At 42.8% G+C, this 13,284-nt stretch overlaps 1 protein-coding gene across 1 annotated transcript; it reads left to right on the top strand.

Moving 5' to 3' along the window:
- Positions 1-464: 464 nt before the first annotated feature.
- On the top strand, positions 465-12,788 carry CD83 (CD83 molecule). Its single transcript, XM_041475498.1, has 5 exons — positions 465-507; positions 636-766; positions 10,453-10,669; positions 10,783-10,886; positions 12,630-12,788. Exons 1-5 carry the CDS (start codon positions 465-467, stop codon positions 12,786-12,788), a joined length of 654 nt encoding a protein of 217 aa, XP_041331432.1.
- Positions 12,789-13,284: the final 496 nt, after the last annotated feature.

Below are 13,284 nucleotides of genomic sequence, written 5' to 3'. Positions count from 1 at the left end.
GCCAACCTTTGCACAGGCACTGTGCTGTTAGAGCTGCAGAGAGAAGGTTGACAGGGGATTTTGAGCTGGCAAGCCCTTTCCCCTGACATTTTGTCACTCAAGAGAGATTCATTGAGTGCTGGTTTTGATGGCCTTCACACCAACCCACAGCACTCCTTGGTCAAACTTAACTCTGTTCAGATCAATACAGAGGGGGAGAAAAAATGAAAAAAGGAAAATGAGTTGCTACCACTGCAAGTGCTTGCAGAAATGGGAGTGACCTCACAGATTTAAGGGGAGGAGCTTTGGTTCATACACGTAGGGATTTTCCCTATGACAAAATCCTCAAGATTAAGTCTGGGGGATTCCCCAATCTGCCTTGAGAAATATCACTCTAGAAGCAGTCACAGTTTCATTCTGCTCTCACAGTCCATCCTGCAGAGAGGCACACTGTTGCTGCTCTGTGATCTGAAGCAGTAAAAGCCATGTCTTTGGGAGTCTGTGCTCTGCTCATCATCCTGTGCAATGGTAAGTGGGCAGCCCTGCAATTTTCCTTCTGGTTTTTCATGTTTGTTTTGTGGGGATATGTTTTGGGAAGGCAGGAAGGATTGTGTAAGCAATCTCTTTTAAAGGTGATGTGTACCTGTGCTTTGCAGTTTGGTGCTTGATCCGTGGGACTTCTGTGATGATGCCAGATGTTGCTGTGAGGTGTGCTGAGGAAGTCGTGCTGCCCTGTAAAGCTCTTCAGGACTCCTCACTCTCCTACCAGACAGCGTCTTGGTATAAAGTAAGAAAAAAGTCTAAGTTACTTGAGCAGTCTGCTTCGGTTTCCCACCTGCTACTGGCTTGTCTTGTACAAAATGGGTTGTTTTCTGCTGAGGAATCCTCCCATTAGTGCAGCAGAGAGAAGGCAGCACTGCAAACCTTTGAGCTGACCATAGGGAACAGGCCTTTTCTGTGTCATTGGAGATTGGCTATTTGAGCATCATTCCCTGAATTGCTCTTGGCCTGCTTTTCTATCTAATTATTGCTAGCTTCTGTGGATCAACATTCAGGTGATGCCCCATGCACAACCTGCCAAATACTACTCCAAAGAGGAGTCTTCCAGGATTTTCTTCAAAGCAAAAAAATGGTATTTAAGCCTTGCAGCATCAATGATGTTGCTCTTGTTTAATCCCCTGAAAATAGGAGATGATTTTTTCTTTGAAATAGAACTGAAAAAGTACTTGCTATTCTTTAGGAAGATTTGACTAGTGGGGTGGGCATAAGGGCAGAGTATGAGCAGAAGGCAGATGGAGAGCTAGAAATTCTGAGTTATCTCTTTGCAGTCATGAAGTAAAAATCACATCTTGACTGCTCTGATTCAGAGTTTCTCTCTCCAGAGCAGGAGAGCCCTGCTGACCACCTGTGTACAAGAGGGATTACAGGAATCAATCAGCTAATGGGTAGAAAACTCCCACTCAACATTACCAAGATGAAATTTCTAAGAGGGGTAGAATTGCCCAGTGGCGGAAGAGGCGGCTGTTGACTGTACGGCACCGTAAATTTGCGCCTCAGTGCAGAGCTTCAGCTTATGTTGTGAGCCAAAATGGGAAAAAAAGGGAAAGTTTTGTTCTCCTCCATTCCCCACTCCCAGCCATACACTCCTGCTGCTTATCATGGGCCACTCCTGGTGGTCCTCTTGTTACCTGTTAAGTCAACTCTCTGTTGATTGTTATAATAGTGGAAAAAGAAACTGTGAATAAACATTTTGTGGGTTACAGAGTTGAATTACTTTCCCATGTAATGGTAGAGCAATGGAAGGGAAGAGTTAAAAAACCCTTATTTATGGGTGTTGAAAACCGTTAATTTATCTCTGCCAGAACCTAAAGCCACAGCCTGGGCTTCTCAGCAGTTCGGTCAGATACAGTTTTAAACTAATTTCCTACAGTAAACCAACAAACAGTGCTAGCTATTAGATATGGCTTCTGAGGTTGAAACTTGCACTGCATCTGATTTTCATTGCCTGTACAACAATGAGCATCTGCCTACAGACCAGATGACAACCGCACCTCAAAAGGGCTGTTGTGAACATCTGACTGCCAGCCCACCAAGTGCAGCATCTTTTTCCAAACTGTTGAACAGAGTGCAGGTGGTAAACAGAGGAGAGAATAATCCTTTTAGTTGAATTTTACTGTGGCATTTGGAATATGAGTTGCCTTATTATTTTTTGTTTTCTGCCTCAAAAACTTGATAAGGATCTATATTTTCCATCCAGATATGTGCTAATTATTGAAGGCTCCCTTTCTCCCAGTGTCTGGGAAGGACAGAGAGCTCATGGAAAGCAAACCATGCCATCTGGTGGACCTGGAGGTGTTGAGGAGAAGTGGTAGAGGGTTGGGAGGAATAAACAGAGAGGATGACTGGATCCCAGAATAGTCTCCCCCACAGCAGTGTTGGAAGTCAACATAAACAAAAACAGACTGAAGTGTGGGGATACTGCAGAATCATGTGCTTCTCCAAGTACACTGGGAGACGGGAGGGCCAAGCAGCAAACAGCAGCCAAAAGCCCTGATGAAGAAGTACAAGGAAGCCTATAAAGCCAATTCTGTGTTGTCTTGTAGCTCTTTGCAGTTCCACCTGGGCACGAAATGACTGCACATGCACAGGAGGGTGGTATTTGATGATGCCTTTTGTGGGGGCCCACTCTGGAGCTGCTTCCCCTTGCAGCAGTCATGCTGTCACAGTCTAGACTACCACTGCATGTCCCCTGCCCTGTCCCTATAACCCTCACTCCCTCCATGGTCTCCTTGCTCTTCCTGCTTCAGCTGCTTTGCTCAGGAAAAGACTGGTTTTCCAGTGTCCAGCATGACAGAACCTCACACTTATTTTCTCTGCTGACACAAAAAGTAACAAAAGTCTGGCAATTGTCAGCTCTCGCCACTGTCCTCAGGGGCTGATGGCACAAGCCATGGTGCTGCAGTCTTCTGTTTGCTTGTCCCATGAGAGAGGTGGGAAGTGGGAACAGGCAGGCGGTGACACCAGCCCAAGCCACAGCTGCAGCCATATTAGGAAAAGCAGAGCACCAAATCTAAAAAGCCTGACTCTCCATGGCGAAAAGCCATCTAGGCTCAGTGTGTTGTGCTGAACAAGCAATACCTCAACTTATGGAGCTAGCTAAATAGGCAGCAGTTTGAGGATCTTTCTCCTCCTCTCTTTACACTTTGGCTCTGTGCTGCCGTCACCACTCAACACTGCAAAGGAGGGTGAGGGAATGGTAGAGTGTGAGTGGGCTACCCAACACAGGTAATTACTCTGTTATTTAAAAACAACTACTGAAGGATTAATCAATAAACACCACATATAACCCCAAAGGACTAATTAAAAGGTAATTCCAACAAATTGTATGAAATTTCAGGCTGTAAAGTTCAAGCAGCTGTTAGGTAAAATCTTTTGTATGAGGTCACTTTGAACTGTGAAGTAAATGCAAGCAATTAACCTTTGCTTCTGCTGCTTTAAAAAAATGATGGTGGCAATGTTAAGGTGCTGCTTGTGCAGCTGTTTGCACAGGGTGAATGTTCTTTGAGCAAACCTCTCCTTCCCATGAGCACCTCTGTGTGCTCAGACCAAGTAAGGGCCAGTTTGTTACAATCTGCTAAAAAAAAAAAAGGATGCAATTTAAAAGTATTTGCTGTATAGAGAAGTAATTGTATAATGAAGTTAATATTCTGGTGTCAAAATCCAACTGGGTGTAAAAAAGGGTTTGCATTCAATTCCTTTGCTTTTGCTAACATCTCATACTGGAAAAAAAAAAAAAAAAGACATGGATGTGTTTGACCTGCTGTGCATCAAGGATTATTGGAGCTAATTATCCTCATGCAGGAAGTCACCTGTGTAAGTAGATCTGTGCAGAATCAGGGCCACAGTCAGTCAGCTCAGACAAAATGATTTTTACTTAAAAATATATGAAGTAGGCTGACTGAGCACACTGGGGAGAAGGTAGAACACCAAGTCCTCTTCCAGCCTGGTGCAGCTCTCCTTCCACTCACTATGAGGCCATGGAAAAGAATTCATAATTATGACAGTCTTAAAGTGTGTTACGTTTTTAGGAATACTGGGCAGCCTGCATGCCATAACCCCAAATATGAGCAGTGTGGAAGTTTGCCAGCTGAGAACTGAAAACTAGGTCTTTTCTGCCTAAGCACCCAGGCACTGGGAATTGTCTATGGAAATGCTGGTTTGAATCTCTACAGCCCACCTACTAAACAAGAATCTGAGTAATGAAACTTTACTTACCTTTCTGCCTCATAGGGCTACTGAAAACTGAACAGCTTCTCTTTGTGAAGTACATTGAAAATGAGAACCACTTCATAGACCCTCATAATTATGACTTTATATCCAGTTTGAAAATCAAGTTTAAACACACACAAATGAAATCCCAGTAGATATTACACTATTTTCTTGATCTGATAGCCAGAAGAGTCTTAATCTAAAATAAATCTTGAGGAAGAGGAAAGAAAGCTGTGCTTCAGTGGAGAGAAATCTGTTAACTTTATAGCACTTCCTTGAAAAATATAAAATTGTGGCAGAACAAGAGGGGGAAGTCATATTGCAAAATAAGAATAAACAGTTTAGGCATATAATATTGACTGCACCTTCCTTCAAAGGAAACTACTTTTGCTAAAAGTGCATAGCTATGATATATTAGCATAGGTAAATATTTACTAAATTACTTCAGCCGAATTTCTAACCTACGCAAAGAAATGCAGTCCGGTGCTTCTCAGACATCTATTCATCCCCAAGTAGCTTCATCACATTAATGATTTAGACAGGAAGGGACCAGTGGAAATGATTTCATGACCAAAACAATTCTTTTGTCTGACATGAACTAAGGCTGGATGCCCTTAACTAAAAATGATCAAACCAAGCCAAATCAACTAAACAATAGAGTCTGTGTGAGTGAGTCAAAGGGCTTTTCCAGCTGGCTCATGTGTCACACATAGTTCCTTCACTGTTGTTTTGGGGTTGGGTTTTGGATTTTCTTTCCTCATCTCCCCCCTGCTCCTGCCCCCCACTCTACCCCTATTTACAGCACACTCAGAGTTCACTCACATGTGCCCACCATTTATGTCTGTTATTTTCAAATTTAACTTTGGTATCTCTACATGACACTGTATAGGAACCATATGGATGCACCTTTAGCACTAATCAAATGTAGAAGTATTTCTCTACTGAAAAATACACCTATTAAGCAGTTTCAGCTCAGTTGTGTTTCATTATATGTTGGCTATTGGGCATTGCCAGAATTCTATATATTTTGCTTCAGAAAATAAATTCCTTCTGGCCTTATGTAGATTTTTAGCTCTCTATACCAGTCAGAAATTTCAACTTGGCCATTATGCCTGGTATGACTTTAAACAAAACCATTTTTACAATTATCTCACCCTCACTAGAAAATAATCTGATGTTAGTATGTTCCACCTTTAAACTGACACTAGTTTTGGACCTCAAAAATTTTTGCTAAAATAAAAAATTTTTTATGGGAAAAGTGATTTATATTGACACTTTGGTTTACCTGGAAGACAGTGTACCACTTTAGTGTGGGAAAAGTTTTTATGAGAAAAGTTATTTAATGAGAGCAGAAAACATGAATTAATGTGAGAACTGCTCACTTGCGCATGTTCATGATAAAATTAAATATTAATAGATTCGTTGGGTGCAAGAACTACAGCAGGGGTGAATTGCCATTTTGAGGGTTCTGCCATGTAATGCTGTAGCAGTTTTCAAAACAATAACTAAAACCTAGCCAGCTAGAACTGAGCAAAATGTTCCTCCTCCTTCCACCACCTTGTTTTTAGTTCTCCGAAAATGAAACATTTGTTGAAGAGCTCTTAAATTTTGGGTGTCTAATTATTACACCTATTTCTCATAATTCATACAGTCAGAAAACAGAAATATAGCAGCTCAGTTGTATTTTCAATCAAACATATCCCATTTTAATATCCACTGTTCTTACCAAAAAGCCCCAGGCTAGGAGAAACATAATAGGAATCAGTCAATGGACTAGAGAATATATGTGGGCAAATCACAACCTCTTTAGACCACGTGTTTCCAAGATTTTGGGAACTAGAATAATTTTCAATTAAACTCACTGAAAACTGACAACTAGAGCTGTCTCCTCAAGGCTGTAACCAGTTTAGTCCTGAATATCGCAAAAGGTGGAGATTCCACACCCTCTCTGGGCAGCCCATTCCAGTGTTCAACCACCCCTACAGTAAAAAGGGGGAGTTTTTTGCTTAAGTGGAATTTTCTGAATTTCAGCCCGTGCCCTTTACCTCTTTTCTTGCCTCTGAAGGCCACTGAGAAGAGCCCGCCTTCAGTTTCTCTATCCCCCTGTTAATCAGGGGTTGAATCAATACTGATAAGATGATCCTGAGCCTGGTCTCTTCCAGTTTGAGCTACTGCTTCCACCTGCTGCTCATGTCAGGTTCTCCAAGATATTATCCATCTTTGTGCCCCTTCACTGGACTCCCTCAGATGTGTCTCCCTCAGGTCTGTCTTGCCCTGGGAGCCCAGCACTGAACCCAGCACTCCAGGGTGTGTCTCAGCAGCGACTGAACAGAGGCACTCACTGGTGTGGCTCAGCAGGGGTGAGTCTCAGCAGGGATCTTACTTCAGCATCTGCTGAAGATATTCTGCCAGGTGATTTCTGAAAGGCTGCCACAGACATTGCTGAAGGACACTGCATATGTGACATTAAACATAAACTCACATTTCTTCTTTTTTTTTTTTTTTTTTTTTTTTTTTTTTTCTCTCATTTTCTTAATGGCTAGTTTTGTACAGATAGGCAGAATTATTTTGCCAGGAAGTCCCTGTTCCCCAGCAAAATTATGGGGGAATTAACCCCCAGCAGATTGCATGCTAACAAGGCCCTTTTCATGAAAATAGCTTTAGAAGAATTTTCTACCTGTCCCCACACAGGTTATCATTTGCCTTTTGAATTTTGGTAAAGCCATTAGCTGCAAACATGGGAGCAGGAATATGCTACTTTTCTCCTCCATTTGGAGGTGGGGAGCAGGGGAAGCAGGCATGCTGCATTTTGTTCAGCAGTGAGGTGTAAGGGACATGAAACATGAATGAAACATGAGAAGAAAAGATTTTTTTTCACAGATTAAAGAAGAGGATGGTCCCTACACAAGTGGATTGCTGTCTCTGGCAGTGCTTGCTTTGATCCCCCTAAGCTTGTGTGGAATTAATTGGGTAAAACCCCCAGCATTTACCTTGGTATCACCTGGAGGACACTTGGCATGAATTAGAGCTGGTTTATCATAGAAGCTTGAACCACAAAATGATCTGTCCAGTGAGAGAGTCTGACAAGTAATTCACAGGAGGTGACAAACAAAGTGGCATTTTTGTAATTTTAATTAGGTTTGGGGTGCGAAAGAGGTTATCTTGAACAGAGCAAGAGACAGAATGATGACCTTACTGAACATCTAATGGACTTCCATTTATACAGCTGGGATATGAGGATGCACTCTGCAAATTTGCTCAGATGTTTTCTTGCTATGTAGAGAATTTTAAAAGGGAGGGGGGTGTTTTGTTTTGTTGGTGTTTTTGGTTTTTTTTGTTTGTTTGTTTGGGGTTTTTTCTAATAAGATAACAGGAGATAAGATTGCTGTGGAAAAAGGCTTGGTTCAGGCATCAGAGAAAATGCTGCTGTGACCTCTGAGTAGGGGTGGATGCACTGCCTGCAGCGGCTGGAAAAGTGCCACCAGATGTCTCTGCAGTCTAAAAAATGTTGGGATGCTGCTGGGCACACAGCACGCCTGCAGACTGCCTTGCCTGCCCTTGTCCTTCAGTAAAGTGGAGATTTAATGGAGGAAGAAAGGCGTGCAAACCCTGAATTAAACCCACACATGACCCCCTCCTCCTCTGCCTCCCCAAACTCAAGGTTCACAACCCCCATCCGGGTCACCAGTGGTTTCTCCGCAAGTGAGGGTGCCAGATTAGTCCACAAAGTAACTTTTTCTTCTTGTTTTGGGGAAAAGCATGTTGTTAGTGCAGTTTCATGACATTGCTTTGCCTTATACAGAGCATGTCTAAAGCAAAATGCTGACAGTCTTGTCACCATCATCGTGCTTGCAACAGCAGCCAAGCACTTTAAAAAGCTTTGGAGGCAATAATCAATTCTATCCCTCACTGTTCCCATGAAGGGGAGTTCAATCATTTACCCAAAATCTCACTTGGAATAAGTGCATGGTCAGGCATGGGATGCATGGACTTAATTGAGTTCTCCCTTATAGAAGCAGTGCTGGTTGCAATTGCATACAGAAAGTTCAAAGTGTGTTCTCATTCCCAGATCTCAGCCACAAGAATCACACCACCATTTACCACCCAGGACAGCAATTATTTATGCTGCCAGTAAATGAAAGGAAAAAACAAATCAAAAATCCCTAAAAAAAAATCTAATTTTTAGCTCAGACCTTCTATCTGCAATTTAGGGCAATGCAAAGGGCAGCCAGTCTGGTTCTTTTTATTGCCTTGTGGGCAGTTTTAAATTTCACTGAGGAAGGGGGTGGTATAGGAAGGGAGAGTGGCAAAAATTAGATCTGAGGGAGGTCAACTATATCCACTTAACTGCTGTTGACCTAGTTGTAACCAGAGCTGAGCCCAGCCTGGGTATTGGAATTCCTCTGGCTACATCTCTGACAATGTGCAAGGCCTGAAAATACCTAAATCCCTGTAGCACAGTGATGTCCCTGCAGCCTGAAAACCACCATACATACTGCTCGGCTTGCAGCTGCTTGGGCCGGAGTGTAGTAAGAAAGAGAATCTGGGTAAATTTACTGGGGGATTAAGGGGAAGATTCTTCCCTGCTTCTGGGTAAAGTGTGGAAAGCCCCAGGAAATTACCACTCTATGTTTCAGCTGATGCACTGGAAAACCCAAAACCTTTCTGAGAAAGAATCTTTACAATTAAGGAAATTTTGTGCTTTAGTCTCATTCCTCAGTTCCTGAAAAGTTCCCCAATTTGCAGCTTGTTTTACACCATTTTAGGCTGTAAAAATAGCAATGCTGAAGAGAGCATCAGACCCATACTTCTCTCCGGACTCTTGAGTGTGCTTTCCTCCTGCAAACACATGAAAGGGAAACCAGATACTCCTAGCCTCAGTATGAGAAAGTTGTGTTAATTTTAATAACCTACAGTGTAACTGTTATACCCCAGTGCAGTAGCTATGCTGATAGAAAGTAAGCACCAACATATGACCCAAAAATGTGTCCATTAAAATAAAATAATAATAATAAAAAGCCTTGGCTTACATTAGTTATAGGTTTGGCTGAAATGCTGAGCCTTGGACTTATGAGCTGGCTCTGGCTCTGCTGATTGAATTCATTACTTGGGAAACCTTTATGGAGGGCATGCTGCCTCGAATTGCAGGGAGCAACTTCGATGAATAAGAATGGACACAGGCTAATTCAAACCCTTCTTCCATCTTTCAAATCAACTTAGGGATTTCTCTCTTCTTTGTGGTTCCCAGCCAATTGTCATTTTCAGTGCATCCTATCGCCCCGCAGTACGAACTGTTCTGGGAATACACTTCATTCCTCCAGCAGCCTCTCAGCAACGCCAAGGAATGTAGCTCTTCTGGTTACAATTAAGAAATTCAACATACAAATGCTCCCCAAGTGCACCAGAACCTGCCTGTGACCTTCACACAACTGAATCTGAAGGAGTCAAAGCAATTTTTTGTTCTTTGGTTCCAGTCATGAGAGGAAGGGAGGGAAGTGGGGTGTGGGGAAAACTCCATTCCTCCAGAGAGGCAGCATGGTTTCAGGGGTCAGCTACATAGAAACTGGCACAGGAAAGTGCAGTTTCCAGGGCTGCATTCCCACAGGGAACTCTGGGCTGCGGAGCCGCTGGGAGGATGCCAGCCTGTGCTTGGCAGAGCCCTTGTGCAGTGGCACACTTGCTGGGTTAGCAGGTTTAATTGTCACCACTGCATGGCAGAAGGTGTGCTGGCAGGACAAGCACAGGCAGCAGTGGAGCCTCCCTGCCTGCTGCCATACCCTCCTGGGCACCTCTGGTCCCCAGGGTCACTGCTAAGTACCTGGGTAGGGCTGTCTCCTGCTGCCTCTGCTCCATCCCCATGGACTGTGTCTCTTGGTCTGAACTCTTCTGGGGCCTCTGCATGGGCCCACTGAGAGCAGACTCTATCCCTGCCTTCTGTCGTGTTGCTGTCCAGGTGAGGCAGCTTCAGAAGTTATTACAGAATAGTTCTGTAATTCCTATTTATAGATAGAATCCATTTAAGCAAAACCCCATATACTTTCGGATTGCAAGCATGAACATATTAAATGGATTTGTGGTTGTGTTCCCTCCTGCCTCTCTTCAGGCTCTGCATTTTCAGCCATAAGCCAGCTTTAAAATTTTCTTTACCCTAAAACTGAGGATGACACTGTTGCCCAAGAAGAGAAATATATTTGTGTTTTCCAGATGGCTGGAGACAGCGAAGGAATAGCATGGGAAGTCCTTGATATGGAATCTCATTTTCCACGAGAAGCTGGGGGGTCCTTGGAGCTTTCCAATGACACCTCCTTTTCACTGAGGATCAAAAATGCAACCGGCCGAAACAGCGGGACGTACAAGTGCACCTTGCGGGAGCAGAACGGAGAACGCAATCTGAGCAGCACAGTCACATTAAAAGTAACAGGTACAGTGGAGGGCTTTGGCTGTCCCTTGCTCCACATGGCATGTCAGGAAGGGAACAGTTTTAAAATATTCTACAAACACCAGAGCAATGTAACACTGTGCTTTATATTTTAGGTTGCCCTGGAATAGAAGAGGACAAACTAAAAAAATACAAAGGCGAGCTCTTCATGCTGACTTGCCTTGGGATTTTTTACTTGCTGCTCATCTTCTTTACTTGTGTAAGTAATTCTCTTTCTCATAAGCAAGACAACAATACCAACCACAATCCCCCCACTCATTTTCTCTGCTAGCACTGCTTTAACACAGCTGGTCTGAAGTTGGTGTCCATACTTAATTTATGATTAAACTCAGGTACAGGAGGATGGAATTCCAAAGAGAGCGAACTGCGCCGTGATCTAGCTCTGATCTAACTCAAACTATCAGTTCTTTTCCTGCACTCTCACTGCCCATTTCTGCTTCCAGTTACTCTGTGTAAAATAGTTATCAGTTTAAGGGTATGGCAATAGGTCTTCTGGTTTAGTAGCTGGGAACAGCATTTGTCCAAGATGGAGGCACAGACCCCTGGGAGCCCTTCCCCACCTGTGGAATTACTTTGTATGGTGGCATGATGGACATGTCCAAGTCCACCTGCTTTTTGCCTCATTTCCCACACTGGTAATTTGGTGTCAACCGCATTTCAGACGAGCATTTTTGTGCAGTCATATCTTTCTTCTTGAACAGACATTTTAAAATATATGGAGAAAAATCTCACTGGGGAGTTTATCCATACCTTTATTGCTGGATGGTAGTTCTGGGAAAGGAAGGGAGAGGAGGTACTTGGGAAGCTCATTCCAAAGAAGAAAAACTATGTTTTGGGTGCAGTGGCAGTGAAGTCTCCTGGCTCAGAGGTAGCAGGAATCTTGGGTACCAGTACAGTGCATCACGGGCTGCATTTGTAAAAAAAAACAAAACCAGAACCAGCCCCAGCATTTTGGGAGGTCAGATTTAACTTTTGCTGCCTGTTTCATATTTGCCTTCTTGTTTTGCTCCTCAGTAGATGAATCATAACTGTTGATCAGAGTGTATCTAATTAGCTGTGCTAAATGTAGCTTTCCATGTATCTTCAGGGAGCAATTAAATTTATGCCTGTCTCTTTTTTAGATTGACAATTCTGCCAGTAATTTGTGCCATTCAGACGAAGGTTTGATGAGATAAATCTTGTAGGAATTTGTTAGGCTGGAAGTATGAAAGCAAGGATATCACTCAGAAGAGACAGATGCCCCACGTTCTTCTCAGTGTCCTGAAAGAATTTCAGATCTCTACAGAAATCTCTCCTCCCCTTACAAAAAAGAGTCCCAGTTTTAGTGGTGCAGTTATAAAAAGCAGAGCTGTGTAGTGAAGATAATCACTCTGGTGGAATTACGTGTATCTTACTTTTGGGTGAGGCCCTGTCTCAGATATCAACCTAGCTTTCATCAAAATTTAATATCGACCTGATCTCACAAGTGAGGTTCATTATTTAAAATGCCTGTTAAGTTCTTGCAAGTTGCCTTGTCCTCTTCTTTGGTGAATATTGTGCCTTATCTACACTAAACTCAACAGCCACATTCACTTTAGAACTGGTTGGCAGGACTGGGGCTTTACTTTGACAACTTGATGAAAGTATTTTAGGCACTGGCTTGCACTGAAGACAGGTGGAAGCACACTTGCAATAGCTTGATGCAAGGCCTATTGAGATGAAAATGTGAATCAAATATAAATTTTCTTTTTTGACTGAGGCTTTTGTCCTATAAAGTTAATTGATTTAGCAAGAAACAGCAGCTTTTATTGGTACTGGGTGCCTCCAGTGACAAACAAATGGGAAAGGTGTAATGAGCTATGGTTAGCAAAGAGAAAAAGGAAAACCTTCAAAAGTTTTTTTTTTAAATTGTCTTTCATAGGAATTATCAGTTTTAAGCTCTTCTTTGTGTTTTCTCTTTTAGACATGTCTAAGAAAAGAGAGTATGTCTCCCAACTACCAAAAAAACAGACCAGATATGAAGCACATGCTTACCCTCATCAATGTACGTGAAATAACAACTTTCCAGCATTTAAACAGCGACAGCACTTGCAAAAATGATCTTACTTCAAGTTCTGTCTAAGTTGACGTTGATGGCACTGTGGACTCATCAGTAAACACAAGCTGGATGGCTGAGTGGTATGGAGAGGAAATAAATGATAATATGTGGTCTCTTCAGAACAGCCTGAAAGTACAGGTACCTTGTCAGTGATCTGCTTGTGCTGGACAAGCCTTCGACAAGCACTGTTACACACTACAGTAAATTTTGAGAGTTAGCTAAAAAATACCTTTACAGCCACACAACATGTTACAATGCTGTTATGAGGTTGGTATCAACTTTATTTCACTCTGCTGTGAAGCCCTCCTTTTCTGAGCAAGAATATGCTTCTAACATGAAGACTGAGTTGTAGGGAGGCCGTGGCTGTGCAAAGGCAGCAGATGAAGCTCTTCACTGGACTGATATCTTCCACCTTTCCAAAGCAAACAGCAGGTGCTGTGGTATGAAAAGAAATGTGTGCAGGGCTGTCTCTGTTCTGATCCTGGATGGAGTTCTTTTGCTGCAAATGAGATTTAATCCA

Source organism: Pyrgilauda ruficollis, unplaced genomic scaffold (genome assembly GCF_017590135.1).
Source record: "Pyrgilauda ruficollis isolate IOZ18807 unplaced genomic scaffold, ASM1759013v1 scaffold35, whole genome shotgun sequence".
Taxonomy (NCBI): Eukaryota; Metazoa; Chordata; class Aves; order Passeriformes; family Passeridae; genus Pyrgilauda; species Pyrgilauda ruficollis.
This window is presented reverse-complemented; position numbering and strand designations above follow the sequence as displayed.